Source organism: Netta rufina (assembly GCF_964035555.1).
Source record: "Netta rufina genome assembly, chromosome: 1".
Lineage (NCBI taxonomy): Eukaryota > Metazoa > Chordata > Aves > Anseriformes > Anatidae > Netta > Netta rufina.
In genome coordinates this window covers 166,565,369-166,584,747 of record NC_140123.1, presented here as the reverse complement: position 1 = coordinate 166,584,747, position 19,379 = coordinate 166,565,369, and the positions used below count along the sequence as shown (strand labels likewise).

Sequence of the window (19,379 nt, the reverse complement as noted above, 5' to 3'; positions counted from 1 at the left end):
TGTTTTTGTTTTGTTGTTTTTAAAATGTTCTGTGCCACTTCCATACCGATTTTAGCGTGATATTTTTAAATCTTGTAACATATAATGCTTGTGTACAGTTTTGTAGCACAAACACATCCATATTAAGCTTTAATTACGGAAGTCTTAATGACTCCCAAAGTAGAGAGGAATATTCCCTGAGGTGACTCAGAATAATAATGTAGTTTGCGTGTGCAGTGATCTGTGACAGAGTAAGAAAAGTGTCCTTTTTGCACAGCTAATTCTTTAAAGGCTTCTCCCATCAAAGCTTTGTCAAATACGGCATCTCTGCATTTATGACTGGCAGCTGTAAGGTATCTTTAGTGTTGGTCAGGTCTTTTACAGTCTTATCAGAGTAAATACTCTGATTTTCCCATTGCAGTGGAAGAGGCACATCTGAAGTACTTGCTTTTCCAGCATCATTGCTAAGTAATGTCCTTATTCTTATTCTTAATCATTCGTCACAGGAAATATATTTTAAAGCGAATGGTTATTTTCTGCCTTTATATGGTAATTGATTTCATAAGCGCTTCCAGGTTCATGGGGTCCTGTGTTTTTCTAAGTATTAGCTGTATTAGTGTACTAAAAATAACTTTGTGGTGAGAAATGTGGGTATTGCCTTACGACAGGACCAGGTTTCAGATGGTACCTTTCTTGGAGATAAGTGGTGGTTGCGAAGTGGTCGCCAGGCAGCATTGTGCCACGTAGCACAATCCCTTAAAAGGCTAGAAACGGGCCTTTTGGTCATCCAGCTGGAATTTCGAGCAAATGAAGAGAGAAGCAGTCAAATGACAATCTTATAAATAGAACTGTGAAATGTGTATTGTGAAAACAGGAAATACTTCTCAGGAGATAAATTTCATGGAATTTAATTTATTTAAAGAGGAAAATAATTAGAAAACTGAACCATCATTATTCATTTTTAGAAGGATAAGTGTTTTAGAAGTGTCTCATGGAAAACAACATTTAAAGAAAAATAAGTTTGGAATTTTGAGCAATAGAAAATATTGAATACCGAAAAAGTTCTTCCAGCTGTGTTGAATTTTGTTAATTCAGAGCACTGACTCGAGAGCATTTATAAAAATTCATCTTAATTTCATTTCAGAATTATTAGTGGATGTTTTCAAGAGGAAGTTTGTTTTGAACTTTAAATTCCTTGACTTCAAACACATCTCAATTTTTTCTTTATACACCTTCCGTTCCTTGCTAATAGTGTTGCACTTTTCTACAATTTTGGAAAATCTTGGAAATCTGATCCGGGAATCATCAAAGCCACAGAAGAACAAAAGAAAAAGGTAAAGCTGTGAGCTATGTCAAGGGTATTCTTCAGCTGCCTTTGCCAGTTGGTCACGGTAGCTTGCTGTTTAGTATGTGAAATTTAAATAAATTGTTGTATGACAATAGGTCTAAAATGTTGAAAATTTCCCTTTTCTTCCAGTTTTCTCTCTTCCATTTGGAACATATGGTCAAGTCTTTCTGGTCCAAAGTTGCATTTAGGTTGTTCTCAGTAAAAAAAAAAAAAAAAAAGAATTGCAACTCAAGATTTTCAACATAAAAAGTTTTAAAGTAGCTGGATGAAAATGCACAGGTTTAAAATTTTGCCTTACTGAAACATATGTCCCATTATGGATTACGTGTTGCTTATTTGATTCCATAAAAACTTTCCAGACTTCCAGACACCTCCAGTTTTCCTTATGTTTGCATCTAAAAGTATTAGATTCACGAAGATTTTGAGTGTAAAATAACCAAAACCACAGGCAGTCTGGGGTGGTTGTTTGTTAAAATATTAGAGAAATTAGGGATGGTTTTGAGACGTTTCTAACACTTTTTAGTACTAACTAAAAATTTATTTTACTAATTCTTTTTTTTTTTTTTTGATTTTCTAATATCTTTTAGTTATGGATTGTGCACAGCAGCTAATCTGAGCATTGAATATGCCAAAATTATACAAGTAGCAGAAATGTTTTTTATTTCATTCTAAGTTTACTAGAAGTTTACATACCACCAAAACTGAGTTTTGTGCTTCTACTTCATGCTTACTTGTGAAAACATGTGGATTAATGTCAAACCACTTGGAATTATGGCCTTACAAAGGGATAAATGTATAATAGCCTTTAAAACATGGTTGTGATTGCTTAAACGATTTTTTCTCTGATTATTACTGAGTTTTGTTAGTCAATGTGCCGATTTACCGCACAAATTCCCTTTCTATTATTGCAAATTCGCCAAAGTAGAATCCAGATCTAAATTCTCTTCCTTCAGTGGGGCTAAATTAAATAGGACAGCCAGCACCTGCACCTGCACTCAGACTCAGCAAATTGCATGGACGTGCAACTCATTTGATCTATGTGCACAGGTCGTTTTGTGTGGGTGCAAAAGCCTTGCTGAACTGGATAGGAATTATAAAATGCAGCTTCCTTGGTTAGATGAGTATCATTGTGAATATTTTGGATCTCTTACGTTGCAGCTAACCCAACTGTAAAATGATCTGTTATCAGGGGCATAAACCACTGGTTGCAGTGCGGTGCTATCTCTTGTTTAATTAATTTGTCTCCAAAAATGTTTATGTTGAGTTTGCCTTTAGCTTTTGAACAAGTAACCAAAAAAAATTCTTCTAATTCCAGATGACCAAGTTAAGTATATTTCAAACTGTTGCAGTAAGCAGCATGTTTCAGATGTTTATTCTTTTGATATCTCATGTTCTTTTTTCATGTAGCATTTCTGTGTTACAGAATAAGCTGAGTTACTCATAAAATAAGTAAGTTAATAAACTAAAAAAATCCCATTTTCGCAATCAAATATTAATAGTTTGAAAGCACAGAAAATTGACCCAGGGTTTATAAAGCACAAAAGTGTGGCTGTAACTCAAGTACTCGTGGGTCTTTGTCTTGTAAGTTTTACGAAAAATTGTATTTAAAAGCTCTTTATCCTGTTTGGCTCTGTTCTCATGAGCCTTGGGATCTTGCTTGGGGACTATACCGAACTCAAGTTCAGTAGGAGGTTCCCATGGTGGAGGTGAATACTGTACCAAAAGCAACTGGAAATACAACAAGCAAGGAGAAACAGTAGTCCAAATTCTGGAGTTTATTTAAGAAGTGTTAGAAAACAGGAAAGTTGTTCCTTGTTTGCCTGAAATCAGCAGGGGAAGCAAGGGGAAGACACAGCTCACCCCTGGACTGTTGACTGTAGCTTTTCCTGGCTACTTGGAGGCAAAAATTGCCATAAACATTTCCTGACCAGTTAAGTGTAGTGTTGTGGAGGAAAACTTCAGTGGCTTCAGTCCTGTTACCCATCGTAGAGTTCATCATCTAATGAAGGAAGTGATGATTTTATTGCTGTGGTGAGAAAATACTTAAGAACTATCTTACTGCTATAATATTAAGAATGATATTAATAATTAAGAAGTATATTACTGCCTCTCCAGTTAGAAACCACGTTGATGCATAAGCTATACGTGGTTTGAAAGGGAGCAATAGACTGACCTGTTTGCCATTAGGCTATTTGTGCTGAGTAAATTCCTTCTGGATCAAGGAAGGGTACTTTGGCAAAAGACATTTTCCGGATATTTTCCATATGTTGCAAATGTCATTTACAAGTCTCATGTGGGACAGATTTCAGCTGCTGAATTTTAAAACTTGTTGGAAGCCATTTAATGGAGTAATACGTTACTTCTATTCCAGCAATAAAGTAGATACTGAAGGAGTGCACAAAATAAAAGAGCTGTCATTTAGCGTGAAGGAAGAGGGATGCTTTAGCTGATACCTATTTCTGTGCATTACTTGAGCCATGAGTATAGCATCTGTAAGAGGAGGTTTGGTTTGCATTATTATTCCTTTCTTCCTAGAAACTTCAGCATCTGAGAAAAGAGGTGAATATAGATGTAAAGTTTTTGATGGGGTAGCTGTAGAAATAAAGTCTGGTTTTTAGACTGGCTTATCCTGCTAGCTTCATGAAAGGTCTTAATTGTGTTCCTCTTTAGAAATTCAGCTGCATTCATTTTAATAAGCTTAACAATAATCTAGTCAAACTGGTGATAAGCAGTGTGTGAATGTATTCAAATTAGTATAAACTTGCTTTTTCTCTAATTAAACCTAGATAGAGAGTAGGAATGAGTATAAACTAGAATCAATTTAGAAGTAAATGTCTAGATTGGTTTAAAATCAAATTTGGATTAATTTAATTTGTTCCTGTGTGTAGAAAGTATCTGAACTTACTGGAACTCACACCCTTGGTCGGATGTGCAGATATAACAGTGGTTATCAACATTCATTTGTGTACTAAAATCTATTTTTTTTTTTTCTTTTTTTTCAGACAATAGTAGAACTTGCAGAGACGGGAAGTCTGGACCTCAGTATATTCTGCAGTACATGCTTGGTAGTTGCTTTTTCTTTTCTTTTTTACCAGTTGCAGCACTTTTCAAAACTAGATTTTCCTGTGCTGAACACATGCACAACCTTAATAATGCAATACCAGTGACAAAATTTATTTGCTATCTTTAATTTAAGCAGTATTTTCAATAAATAACTTATACAAAAAGCTTTTGCAACAATAAGGAAAAAAGCATTTGTAGTAAATGTAATGTGTTGTGTTTTTCACTGTAATGCTCTGACCTATGTAGAACATGAATGATGTTAATATTCTTAAAATCAAATCTGGAAAATCAGGTATAAATGTGGCACCCTAAAATCATCTGTGTGTATATACATATGTATATCTCAAAAATACTTAACAGATCTTTTTTCTTCATTGCCATTTTGTATTTCTTTCAAAACACGTGCTTTAAAAAAAAATTGCTGACAGTAATCTAGCATCGTGAGTTCCAGTTGTTGAATTGCATTCCTGTCTTTAGACAATAAGCTGGAACAGTTTAGGTGTCAGTTATCAATAATACCGACAGAATTGTGGAACTCAAACTTGTTCTGTACTTTCACTGTTAAAAAGCTGAATTGAAACTGGTTGCTGCACAAAGCTCAGTATTTGGAGGGGACAGAAGAACTTTGGGGAAAAAAATCCTTTATAGAAAAAGAATCAGTGTAAGAGTCATTTAAAGTAGGTTATAATCTATAATTTACCGAACATAAACGTATGCAGACTAAGTCTATTAGCTAAGATTGTTAAAATTGAAGTTATCTAAGTAGTTAACATAATAAGTTTTTTGCTTTTTTTTTTTTGTATATAAAAACGTCAGATTTTTGATGTTCTAAACAAATGTTAATAACCATTACAGATACGGAAGCCAGTGAGGTCCAAACATTGTGGTGTATGCAATCGATGTATAGCAAAGTTTGATCACCACTGCCCGTGGGTGGGTAACTGCGTAGGTAAGTAATTCTCTAAAATATGGTGCCTTCATAATAGACAATGAAGGGAAAAGCTTCTGAAACTGACCGTGCGTTGTATGGGATTTTTGTCTGTTCCAGTTTTATGGTGAAAGTGACTTGGTTTCTGCCCAAGCCACAGAAATACTTTTGAATACTTTTGATGGAAGGAAAATTGCTTTTAGTACTGAGCTTATCTTTTTTCTACATGTGATTCTCAGCATTATTCTTATTTGTATTGTCTCTTATATACCCATCCTCAAAATTGTTTTAATTCAGTTTCCTGAATGCATATTTATATTCACTTACATTCTAGTATTTAAAAGATAAAAAGCTTAACTGCATTTTTACTTTCCACAGAAAGAGCGTGTACTGATTTGACAACTATTTATCCATTTGCATAATGTATTTTTTCATATTTTCTAATAATTTTCTAATGGCAAAGTGTGCATATTCAGAAATGCGATGATTATAGTACTTACATGCAGAATGGCTTACTAATGAGGTATTCTTTTCTTTATGGCCCCCTCCTCCCCTGGCCCCAGATTCACAGGTATTCACTTATTCTCCCCAGCGATGATGTAAGGAACTGAATAGAACAGGAATAAAGTCTCTAAATGCTGATATTCTATGTCTTGCTTTTTGAGAAATTTACTTGAAATCCATTATTATGTAGGGGGAGCTTCACAGCTAGGAAGTGAATATAGCTTGCTTCATTTTCTTTAGGACACAATCAGAATTTTGGGGAGGAATTAGGACCTGCATTCATTGACATTGTAGTCCTTGCAAATAATAGATGGTCACTGCAGTTTGACTGTTTTTATGGTCAAGAGTAGAGTGGTCAGTGCTGACACTGGAATTAAAACAGCATCGCTGAAATCTCACTGAAATGGACTTGGATCACTCCCTTCTATTTTACATTTCCTGCTACTGTCATTATCTGAGTTACTTTTGATTTACATTTTGGATGTTTTACAATGAAGAACTGAGGCATCCTTAATGTAATGACCAACAATAGCATAAAGACAGAGTGGGCACAGGCTCAGGTTTTGGAGACAACGCTGAGTGACAGCTTGTTATTTATTTTTTAAGAGTGCTGTGGAGTACTTGTCAGTGGGACAAAGATCCATGATTTTAATCAGTAACTTGAAAAAGCATAAAACAACATGGGGAAGGAAAAAAAAAAACACAAAAACATTGTGTGTAACAAGAAGAATGTGAGTAGTAGGATTAGGTTAAAGGGAGGAAACGTGATGTGATTTGGGGGAATGGGAGGTTGTAGTGTATTTTTTTCCCCCCTCAACAACAGTGGTGATGAAAAAGCAGAATCTTCCTGGTCTTGAACAGATCTGGATAACTGGTGGTAAAAGTAAACATTAGGAAACTTGAAAATATGCTGGAAAAAAAACGTAAGAAATTACACTATGGGAACAGTCCTGAACTAGAGGGAATGATGGTCTAATGACCTTAAATGGCTTTTCTGCCTCCAATTTGTACATGGTGACTCTGCTCATAGGATTACAAAACAGAATCCATTCTTAAAACAGCATTCAGGGTATGTTTCCCAAAAAGGGAAAGATAAATTATGCCTTTCCCAGGAAGGTTGGATTTGGAAATGTTTTGTATAGTCTTCCTTCAAATGTGTTAAAAGGATAAGAATTTTACTAAAGATAGGATTGCAGAAAGTGTGTGTACAGCCACTCTAAAAATAAATCCTTTGGGGGTTATTTGCAGTGCAAAGAGAGACAATATTTTTACTGTTCTGAAGAGGTTGACAAGAAGTGCAGACTATTAAAGAAAAAAAAAAAGTTAATTAAATGGGGCAAATTATTTTCATCATACCTGCGAAATTTTAGTTAACATTTCAGTGAGCAAGTCTCTGGAGGTGATTGATTTATACCTGTTTTTAACGGAGTATCAAAAAGGCATTATTACAGTCACTTGTTTAATAATTTATTTTTCATTTTCAAACTTGCAGTTACCTTTCAAACCCAAACTGTAAACTTGCAACAGAAATCTAGTTTTCAAGTAACAGCATGAAAGGAGCTATAGCCAAATTTTGTACTGTTATGTCACAAGTTGTGCTGACAATGTACTGAATTATTGTTTGGATAGCAGTAACTGAAAAGGTAGGTCTTGTGTAAGTGAGAAATTACATTATGGTTTAGAACAATGATTTCTTCCCAAACCCCAAAAAGGATTCTTCTCCAAGGGGCTAAACATAGGAAAAGAGGAGGAAGGAATGAACAAATTATACAAGTCATGCGTTGTATAACTCCATCAGTTAAAAAATAAAAAGTAGTTTTCTGTATTATATGTTATTACTTATGTATAAAGTAAACAAAACCATATAAAAGTACTTAGCGACTATTCTTCCAGCATTATCTTGACTGTGAAGGATCAGTGACTGTGTTGCTGTCAATCCAGGGTGAACTTCTAGAAAACAGTGCTGTGTTTTACTCAGTTTTATTTAAGATAAAAAAGGAACTTCTTTCCTTTACTGATTGTGATCCTTTCTGAAAGTTCTTTCTTTTCCAAAATAAAGTCCATTTTCCTTTTCTGGTGTCTTTTAATAGTTACCAAGGCTATACCTGTCTGATTTCATAGGTTTAAATTCTATGTATATGTTTTCACCAAATACCTGGATTTCCTGTTAAGTAACATTTGGTCCAGGATCATTGGAGATGCTACTGCAAGGAGTGTTTCATCATACACCTATCAGATGGACCTCTAGGTCACCAATTAAGTTGCTTTTTTTTATTTTTATTTTTTAATGAAACCTAACTGTTCCAAAGCTTAGGATGCTAGTGGAACTAATACCTTAGGGACATTTCCAAACACTATTTCTGGTGTGCTCTTAGCTGACTGAAAGCAATGTTGCAACATATTTTACATCTGAAGGAGCTTGTTTGATTTTCAAGGAAATGTCGTGTTTAGTCTAGCTTGTGTTTGTGTATTTTTCCTTATCTCTTATTTATATAGCCTTTCAGTTCTCTTGCTAAAACCACTTGATTATTTTCTGCCTCCAGAGGATGCTCTTGCTTTAGCAGGCAAAAAACAGTTGACATAATGAAGAAGTAAAAGCTGTGCTGGTAAATGGTGACAGCCAAATCTTCTTTAGCCCATTACAGTCTCTATTGGTTTAGTTCACAGCCTAAAGCTGTTGGAAGGTTACAGCAGTGGGTACATCTTATAGACAGAAGGAAGGCTGAGTCCTTCAAAACAACGACATACATAAGAGGCATCTTCTTAGCTGTGATGACGTTAGAAATAGATCATTCTTTAAATAACTGATTTATTTTTTTTTAAATGCTGTTCATTATCTTAGCCAGCTCTTTGGGGCTGTTCTGTTCTGTTAATATCTAACTTCTCTTGGATATTTATTTTCAGTTAGGCTTAAACATGCTTGATAAAGCTAAGTTTTGAGTTAACTTATTATCACGGGGGGTTGTATTTTTTTTTTTTTTATATATTCCTATTTCTTTTAAGTAAGTGAACTCTGCAGTTTGGCTTTTTTTTTTTCTTAATTGAATTCTAAAAATATACATATTGATGTGTAATTCCTGGCTGTTCAGGATTCTGCAATAGCCGTTAACCAACATTTTAATAATTGTGTTGGCTCATGAAAGGAGCTAAAAATGAAATGTGTTTGTGTGAATTTCAGCTGTAATGCAACAAAATTAAGTAAACAAGTTCTTTGTTCTCAGTAGTGGGAAAAATCATAGTGAAATTGGCTGTTTCACTAGTCTTTTAAAGTAATACTGGCTTAATATTGGAAAGTAATATTTCTATATGCAATAATGAACAGTACATATAAGCAAGAAATTAAGCTACCATGTGTATTGTTGTCTTTCTTCTGAAAGTGGAGTAATTTGGTTCCCGTTGTTCTTGTACAACTTTAGGAGCAGGGAACCATCGCTATTTTATGGGATACCTGTTCTTCCTCCTATTTATGATCTGCTGGATGATTTATGGATGTATCTCTTGTGAGTAAATAGTTTTGTGGATTTTTTTTTGGCTTTTTTTTTTTTTTTTTAATTGCTTTTAAATACTTGTAAATTGCTTGTAAATCCTGGTATGGATTTTTAAGGATTTTTTGTCTTATCAAAGTTTTTGGTATTTTTTTTCTGGAATTGAACTGCATATTAGTCATTGTCTATACCAGGTAATTTAAGTTAGATGATGTTTCTCTTGTCCTAGTTTATTTTCATCATCATAGCATGTATCGGCGTATGTCATATATCCAATGACTTGGGAAAGGAAGTGAGAACAACTAAAACTCTTCAGTTCATTTTTTATTTCGTGTAGCATGTTCTAATGTGGTCTTTATGTTGATGCATAGTAAACATATCTTTAATCTTTTTTATGGTGTTTGCTCCCTTTTTTCTCTAGATTGGGGTTTCCACTGTGAGACAAGTTACGCAAAGGATGGATTTTGGACCTATATTACACAGATTGCTACCTGTTCTCCTTGGATGTTTTGGATGTTTCTAAACAGTGTTTTTCACTTCATGTGGGTGGCTGTGTTACTCATGTGTCAGATGTATCAGGTATGGAAGAGCACTTCCTTCATAATGCTGAGTCTTGGGAGTGACATAAGAATATCAAACAGTTGTCATTTACATTTTAATGTTTGTTATGCAAGACCAGGTGTTCAGTCTCTCAGCCACAGCTGAAGGAGGTGTCTGTTGTCTCTGCACAGTAGAAGGCGTTGTTCTCTTTTTGTTCTTTTTCTTTTTCTTTTTTTTTTTTTGCAAGAGGTTAAAATACTTACCTCCTGCTTTCCATTCTAAGAAAAAGGCAAAATAGACCAGAGAAAAGCAATAAAGACTAATAGAAGCCTAGAGGATAAAATCTGTGGATAGAAGTAGGAATAATGCAGTATGTCATTAGCATTAAGAGGGTGGTAACTTCAAATGGGATGCAGTAATTTCTTACACTGCTTCAGGGTAATTCGTCATCACATGACTTAACTGTAATCTCACCAAACCCATTTTTTTCTGTAACCTTTTTAATGAAAGACAAGTCATACTGGAAACCTTTCAATATGACTTGTCATTAATGAACAGTGAGACTCACTGATTTAATCTGTCCAGAGATCCTGGAAATGAAAATCATCCTCTAAGGCTTAGGTGAAACTTCTTAGCAAATTTGAGTTTTGTCCTCCTTTCTCTAGAATGGTTATTTACAATACATGCCAATTTCAAAGTCTTGTGTAATTCGGTCTTTTAGAGGTCTTTCTTGCCCAAGACAAATGAGCAAAGGTAACTACTACATATATTTCGTGTGGCTTTCAAACCAGTCTAAACCACCAGACTTCTCTGTAGCAGGATAAGCATATAACCTTCCAGAGAGCCTTCATTTGTGTCATGATCTATTAAGTTCCGCATTGAGGATTCCTGTTCATACACTCAGTGTGCAGGCGAATCTTTGAATTGCATGACACCTTGAAAAATACATCTCATAGTATTATGTATCATTAAGGTAATTAAGTGAAATAAGTATAGCACTTTAGTAATTAATACATTTCCAAAATTAGTACATCTCTGAAGAGTGTTACATATAGAAAACATAGGATTATTGTGGAGAAATGTTTCTTTGGAGTTTGATGTACTGATGAAACTGATGTTCTCCAATTATTTCTTTTGCTGTGCAACTACACAGCCCCTGCTGTTGCTGCTTTTTTTCCCCCTCCATTGTCAAGTTCAGACTTGCCCTTCATATTGAACTGGCCAGGGTTCTTGTCAAAGCACTGCCTACAAAAGTAATTTAAAACCTTCACTTCCAACTTCAAAAGTTGGCCATTAACACCTCATTTATATACATAGAAATGAAACTCCACTGGGTTTCATGGAGGCAGAGAAAATGCTTGAGAAAATAAGTAAATCTAAATGAGGCAAGCAAGCACAAATTTAATTTTCTCAATGTTCTTGCTTTTCTACCATGCAGCAGAGTTGACTTTTCATATTCCACTAGGACTTAAAAGATTTTATCTTGCTGTGGTATAAGGCTGTTAAGGGGGTTCTCATATTTTTGTTTCTAATTACATCACATTACAGTAAGCTCCAGTTTTATATCAGATACCATGTTAGGCTAAAGTAGTTGGAAAGTTGTTACACAAAATCATAGTCTGTGGGCCAAATGATTGTGGTTTAAGACAAACAAGCTAAAGAACCTTTTTCTAGTCGTCTTTTTATCTTGCAGACAGAAAAGTTATGTTACTGCAATCAGGACATAAATTGGAGGGAAATACACTACTGTTGTATACCATACTATAATCAGAATGTCAAGAGGAAAAGAAAGTGATTCAAATGCTGTGTGAAGAAACTCCTGAATCTATTATTTACAGCACACCTCAGCTGACAATGTATCAGTCAGTCATCTCTTTGTTATGAACTAACAAGTCACAGTTTGTTCAATGATCATGATCTATTTCCGATCACTTTCAACATTAAACCTTCTGCACAATCTGGTGCAGCTGTTGTATGTTGTTTTATGTTGGGATCTGACAATTTCTGCAGACAAAAATTGTTTTTAAAAGAAAGAATATAAAAAACAAAATCCTTTTTCAGTCTGTCTTGTGCAGGACTTGTCTGTTTGTTTTTACATGGGTTAAATTGCTTACTTTATTTTCCTGTTTTCAGATATCTTGCTTAGGAATCACTACAAATGAAAGAATGAATGCAAGACGATACAAGCACTTTAAAGTTACAACCACGTCTATTGAAAGCCCATTCAAGTAAGTTGTAAAGTGTAAACACGCATTTCTTGCTTGTGTAGCTATTCACATGGCTGAATTGTGCAGCTTGGTGAAACAAAACATAGCTAAATACCTTTAAAGGATTTTCATTACTTGGAATGCTGGAGCTGTCAGCAGTTTTTATAGTAATGCATTCTGTCCAGTTAAAGGAAGTGGCAAATATTTTGTGGTGACTCTAGACAGTGATGTATAAACACCAAAAATAGTGCTCTCTAGCAGTGATCGTATTTTACAGCAGAGTTTATGGGGAAATAAACCAAAAATACTCTCTCTATAAATCAGGTGTTCAAACCCAGAGGTAGTTAGTTGCTCTGTGCATTGGCTTCCCTTTTTCTTTACTGTGAGAAAACAGGTAGCACTTTCTCTTCAGGAGGAAAGTCACTGACGAAAGCTGGTTGGGCAGGGAGCAGGGTGTCCCGGGAGCTGAAGTGGGCGTTGTGTGGGTGAGATGCGGGCCTTTGGGTGTCAGGCTGTGATGTGAGGGTACAAGCAAAGAGAGGAGAGCTCAGGGATGATGTAGCACTGGAATGTTAGTATTTGTGGGAAATGAATACAGCTTGTGAAGTCAAAGCAGGAAATAAATGAAGGCATGAGGCTGGAATATGGGTGGGTTAAGGGTGTGTTATGGAAGGAGCAGCGAAAGGACAGAAAAACATGTCTCATCCCACTGTACATGCTGTGTCCTGTGGGAACTGCTCCTCTTTCAGGTAGCACCCAAGGGAACAGGAGATAAGAATGCTAGAAGAGAAGTTTGTGTGATTTTTTTTAATATCCTTCTGTACAGAACTTCTAGTGAGAAACAGGTGAGCATCTCTGTATGGTTTAGTCTTCCTATAGATGAGAGTTGTAACAAAATCAAGTAATTATTTTGCCTGAAGAAAGAACAAAAGTGGTGGACAGGATAGAAAAAAACTACTGTTTTTATCTCCAAGTTGATGTCACATTCACAAACCATTTTCATAAACTGAAACAGCTCCTATTGTAAAAACAGCTCCTAAAAATTACAGCAGGTGTCTAAAATAACTGACTTGGCATCACCTTGCAGATGAAGCATTGTCAGATGAAGCAGTAGTCATCTCCTTGTTGCTTTGATCTATTCTAGCATATTATAACATGAGCTGCTCTTCCAGGAAACTATGACCTATTCAGGCCACGTGTAATTTTCTTAAAAAAAAATAAAAAATGGAATTTTAATGTAGGCATCTTAAATGTATGAGAGTGAACTGATTCAGCATCAGGAAGCACTTGAACAGGCCGTCTAATTCCATGAAGATAATGCTTTCTTAATTTTGTGTTGTCTAGGGGCTTAATTGATCTTAGATCTACAGCTGGAGAGAAAATATTTATGACAGAAATAAATAAGTATCAATAAAGATGGATGTTATTCTAGGTAAGAATAGTGGGTAGTGGAAGAAATAAGATAACAGGTAGTGAAAGAAAGTTAGTGTCTGGCTTGTGTCCAAGATCAAACATTGATGAGTCTAATGACGTATTTTCTAACTTGTTCATCAGCAAGCACTAAAGTATTTTTTAGGTGAGTCAGTTCTTTACAGGTGGGAACTTAGAGAATAATTGAATTTGTAAAAAGACAGAACATGTACTTGTACTTTGTTAAAAGAGCTATGATACTGCTTATTAACGTGTGGTTTTATTTTGTTTTTAGCCATGGATGTATAAGGAACATTATAGACTTCTTTGAATTCAGATGCTGTGGTCTTTTTCGGCCTGTCATCGTGGACTGGACAAGGCAGTACACAATTGAATATGACCAAACTTCAGGATCAGGCTACCAGCTAGTGTAGCACCACCTTCGTCCTGTGAGCATATCATATCTGAGTGGTGCCTGAAAATTTTTCTCTCTCTCTCTCGAATCCACATCCCTTGAAGAGTAGCATGCTATGTGTAGGGCTGGTGATGAATCTTAAGGTACCTTCTCTTCATCAGAGTTTTATTAACAAGAGTGAAAATGGACAGAATAAACTGCCAAACCTGATAAGGAAGAGGAGGAAGATCAAAAAGGGATTTTAACAGTTCTTAACATGAGAATTATTCGCAACAGCATATTCACAGTATTTGTTGTTGTTTTTTTATTTAAGATCTTTCACAATGGAGCATGAGTTTATTGAAGTATTGACATAAGTAGTTATGTTGTGCTGAGCAGAAAAATTCATTTCCCAATATGAATAACTCCACTGAAACAAGAATTTAGAATATAAAGCTAAATTTCATGATGCAGAGTTCACTGATCGCTATGGTGTAGTTCCTGTAATGTGATTTTTTTTAATACAGATTTTCTGTAGTATTATGTACATTGAAAAATGTGCTTTTCAATACTGTGAAAAACATCATGTGGTGGGAATCCCCTGTAATGTGTTACGTTAGAGCAGTAGGGCACATCCGATAATGGTTTTAAAAAGAAAAAAGAACTGCCCACGTTTTTTGGTGAATGTTACTGTCACCAGTTACTGGTACAGCTAAATACTTGTAAAGGCCCTGTTCTGAGATTACATGGTCTAAAACAAATGATTGTGCAAGTAAGAAAAGCTCTTCTGTCAAAGTAAAAGCCCTGCTTATATGCATGATACACCCGTAAAGCTAGGTTATATAACGTTCAGGAAAAAAAGTGGAAAAACTTCATTATCTTTGAAGTAAATGTATAAACAATTTACAAAGTAGCAATGTTTCAGTACTAGGTTCGGTCCCCATACAGTACAGTGTGGTGTAATTGCAGACACGTTCAAAGAGAAATTGCATGGGGGAAACCAAAGGTGTGAAAGCAAAAATCTCAGTTATAAAAAGACAAGATGAAATAGTTTTTAATTGACTGCAACTGCAGAAGAAGAAACTAGAGTCATCTGAATTACACTTACTTTGTTTGGATGTAAAATGATGGAACACTTAAAAAAAAAAAAAAAAAAAGAAAAATGTCCAAAATAGCACACGCACATAGAAAATGTAATGCAGCATTCTGAAGAAGATGGTGTATTGGCAAGTGGAAATCACCCTTAATGTTTTTAAGTTCTCATGCTACAGATGTGTTTGGAAGGTAAGGAATGACCTGAAATTGCATTCCAAGGGGGCTTTTCTTGAATGTGATGCACTGATTTTCGTTATGGTGTTTTCATATACTCATAGTGAATTGTTCACTGCTTCCTTAACTATTGTTTACAGAGAGACTGAGAATCAGGTTAGTTTTCTTCTAAGTGCTGTAGCAACCCAGTGGTTCGAGAAACCTGTGAGGGGAGTACGGGGAGGGGACCTGAAAGCAGATGTCTGAGACCAGTGTAAAGAATGTGTATCTGTATATAAATAATTTATCAACTAGTTTTCTCTCTGTGAGTGTGTGTTTAGTATATTTAAAGCTGCTCATTTTCATTTTATTCAACCAAAAAGTGTAGGAAGATATCTAATGAGCTTTTAGTGATGTTAAATATTGCTGTTAATAGGCATTATGCCCTGCAAATTCACTGCATGTTTGATGCTTGGCAAAATTAGCGTTTTCTGTAATACGCAGATTACAGGTAATAAAGCAATCTAGTGGTATTCCCGCCCCTTGCCTTAGTCAGAGGAGCAGTGAAACTGTAAATAGTTGATGTTCAGTATTTGCAAGTAAACATTTCTTTCTGTAGTTGTTTGTTGATCTCAAGACACACGCTTAGTTTGCAAGTACCAGATATCAGGATTTACAGAAGTGCAACAGTAGAGTACTTGAATGTTTAATACTGGAAAAATCAACATCATCTTGGACACAGTTCTAGTGGGAGAGGTTTGGGTATAGGGGAGGCAAGAAGCTTTTGCTATTTTTGTCAGACAAAATTTGTAATCCCAACGAAGACACGTTCTATTTCCGTGACAACAGTTGACACCAGTTAGTCATATTTTTCTAATCTGAAAACAAAAAAAGCATGAAGGCTTCACAATGTTGTTTATTTTATTTATCAGGAATGTTCTGCATATTTGTTCACTTTCCACATTTCTGTTGGGGGTCAGTTGGCTTGGACAACTTGAGTCCACTTTATGAAATGTCACCTAGCACCAGAAGAGCCGTTCGGTTTGGTTTTAGTTGCCCAGTAGCATTAACTGCCATGAATTGTGGCATGCAGTCCACGTTAAAAAAAAGGTTTGCAGGCAAGGTGATCTTTGGTAATATGTGGTGAATTCTGCACTATTTACTTTTAGTAGTTCTCTGGTGACAGTTTTGTTAAGACCTGCAGAATCTGAGCAATAGTAAATAGTTGTTACAATGAACTTGCATATGTGAATTGGGGATGTGAAGTTTCCAGTGCAGGTTGTCATTTGTCTTGAGTTATACTGAAACTTTTGATCGGAGTCGTAAAATCAAGCAGGAGGGGGGAGCCAGCTATGCAGCATTTTTCTGTCAAGTTATCAAACTTGCAATTCATTTGTTGAACCAAAACTGCATCGCTTCTGAAACTTCATGAAGCTGATCCAGACCCACAACAGATCAGACCAACTTAATCTGATATAGTTAGAATAAATGGGAATTTTGTCTTGGCCCTAAACATGTGCTGTTTCTTTGCAGGTTTCTGTATTCTTTGATGTCCACCAGATATATATTTTTTTTCAATTAATGTGTAAAACAGCATCACTGCATTTTAAGCTATGGATTTTTTGTATATTCTTTATTTATAACTGTGCCAAGTATTATTTTAATACTGTCAGGATCTTGATGTATTACATTGTGAACAAAAAATCTGTAAAATGTTTAATAAATTAGCTCTCCTTACATAAATTAAATCTGTTAAATTTTGTAAGTTATTAATCAAATAAATATTGACTCTTAGATGCAGCGTTTGTCTTGACTTCAAATGTGATTACACACAGCATCATTTTTATCCAACCTCGGGAGCCATACCTCGAGGAAATGCTGCTACCTTGCATCTGATTTTAGCAGTGTCAGTTTCCAGAAAGATTTACAGGTATCTTAAAAGCTGTCGGGCACCCAGTTCTGTGCCGATGGGAAATCCTGTAAGGTTTCACTGGGTTTCAGTGAAGTGCACTTTGCTACTACCGATTAAGTTACCGTTCCCCAATGAGATACTCCTTTCTTTTGAGTAAAGGATGCTGGCAACATAACTGCTTTCTTAAAGGGAAGGGGATTTGGGGGGGCATTTTAGGTGGTCAAATGTACATACATAATGTTGTTTGAGGTATTCCAAGGGTAAACAAGACACCCATGCAGGGCTAGTAGGTATGACCAAGATGTGCACTTCCAGGTGGCATTTGCAGGAGACAAAGTACTTTAATTCCTCTGGTCTGTGCTAAAGATTAGGTTTTACTAGAAACAAGGTAGCCATCCAAGTTGTAATTTAATCAGGATATTCATAACCAGACTATACATTAAAATAAAAGGTTGGGAGTTGGGTACACTTAATAGGGGGAAATGTTTCTGTGCTTTGTGCTGGGTGTAGCTTCAGTATTGACATTGATTCAGAATTGTTGCTGCTGTTTTTCCCTTCCCCAGGCATTGGTTCTGGTGAGGCTGGGCCTGAGTTTGACTCTACCATCCTTTGATTTAGCTGGTAAGGATCAGGAAAGGCACTATTTTAACCAAAACCACCACCAAGAAGAACTTCCTGTGCTGATTTGAAGTGAAATCAGAAATCAGATATTTTTTTTTCTAGGAGAGCAAAGTCTGTGCAAACACTTGCATTGAGATTTTGACCACCTTAGGCTACTGAAGGGAGATCAGTAAAAATTGCACCTCCTAACTCCAAGTTAGGTTTATCTGCAGTTCCTTATAGAGGTAGTGCTATTTCCACATGGCCTCCAATGCTACGCACAGCTGAGATCTCCAGCTCACTAAGTCAAAGTTCACGTGGGAACCACTCTCTCCTTGATCAGGGCTCTGAACCGAGAATACCTCAGAGCATGACTTCAGCCTGAGGTGAGCGCTTATTCATCGGCGCTTTGTTGCTGCTGGAAAGTTGACAGCAACCAAGTGAAAGCACTGCAGTGTGGGACACTCATTCCTCTTGACAGGTATATTGTCTTTGTGGTTACAAGTATTCTCTTTTCCTTCATTGCTTTGTCTTTGTCTTTAATTTCAGTAACTCCTTGGGGTGCAGAGCCATGTGGAGCTGAGCTATCACTAGGACCCCAGCACAAAATGAAAAAGAAAGCCCTGGATTTTTAGCCAGTTAAATCACTTCAGATCACTTCCGTGCTTTTTTTTTTTTTTTTTTAAGAAGCGAAAGCTCTTGTTTTTACGTAAATGAACAATGTTCTGGATGCTGGGTTTTATCAGCACAGATTGCACCCACCAAGCGGTGATGTGGCAGCTTTACATCACCTACAGCAGCTACACCAGGTAACGGGGACTGGTCTCATCTGCTTGCTCTGTTACAACTCCAAGATGTCAAGAAATTGGTTTGGTTTCTGTCTGTGAAACGGTGCCACCCAGCTGCTCACGATGCCTTTCCTAAGAAGAGGAAGCACTTCCAACAGGTAACAAGGCTACAGAAAAGTGATATCGTCATTGTTGTCTCTGTGTCCTCAGCTGCTGGGGCCTGGGTACAGCTTCTGAGTTAGAGCTGTCCGTGTCCAGGTTCGCTCTGTGGTAGGGGGAAGCCTTGTGCCTGGCAAGGAGCCCGCAGCTGTGAAGGCTGCATAAAACACTCCTCTGCCTCTCTCCTTTCCTCATTCGGCTGCTGCACAGTCCAGAAGGGAGCCAAAGTGTGCTGACAAATTGTCTGTCTGCCTCCCTGCAGCTATTTCTAAGGCAGCTGTGAGCATGGCAGGTGTTTGTGGATGGTCTGCTCATTGCTAGGCAGTGACAGGCAGAGCTGCTGTCTGCAGCTGAGGTAGAAAATGTCAGTCCATGTTTTCCTTTTTATAGCTTTTTTCCCCTAAGTATTAATAAGGCAGACTACGTATTACCTCTGTGTTCTGGTTAGTATAGTTTCCACTATTAGGTGCTGTGCTCTGTAGGCTATTTTCTGAAATGCTCTTGGCATTGTGTTTGGTTGCTCTGAAAACCCACAGCTGTAAAATGACCTTGGTTGGAGATAAATAGAATAAAGATTGTAAAAGTCTTAGCGGTGTTGCATGATGTTAAGAAGGAAATAAAGCGTACCCGCTATCGAGCTAAGATACAAAACGGTGTGTAGAGACTTCTGAAATAGGTGAATTTTGTGCTGCATTTCTGGCATGCTCAGACTGTTCTTTCAGCATGTGTGTATATATAAATACATTTAGGAAGCTTGAATTGATTAAATGTTCCTTTTTCATTTTGTAATTAGCCTAAATTTGCATGGAAAGAG

The 19,379-nt window shown here is 36.3% G+C and overlaps 1 protein-coding gene across 1 annotated transcript in view; it reads left to right on the top strand.

Annotated features, from left to right (window-relative positions):
* The window catches only part of ZDHHC17 (zDHHC palmitoyltransferase 17), a 74,566-nt gene extending 57,739 nt beyond the window's left edge, over window positions 1-16,827 (top strand). Inside the window, exons 11-17 of the mRNA XM_084287231.1 lie at window positions 1,191-1,313; window positions 4,330-4,392; window positions 5,246-5,339; window positions 9,239-9,322; window positions 9,729-9,886; window positions 11,981-12,075; window positions 13,760-16,827. Coding sequence (XP_084143357.1) covers window positions 1,191-1,313; window positions 4,330-4,392; window positions 5,246-5,339; window positions 9,239-9,322; window positions 9,729-9,886; window positions 11,981-12,075; window positions 13,760-13,898 — 756 coding nt within the window. The 3' untranslated portion in view covers window positions 13,899-16,827. The remainder of the gene's footprint in view (window positions 1-1,190; window positions 1,314-4,329; window positions 4,393-5,245; window positions 5,340-9,238; window positions 9,323-9,728; window positions 9,887-11,980; window positions 12,076-13,759) is intronic.
* The last annotated feature ends 2,552 nt before the right edge of the window (window positions 16,828-19,379 follow it).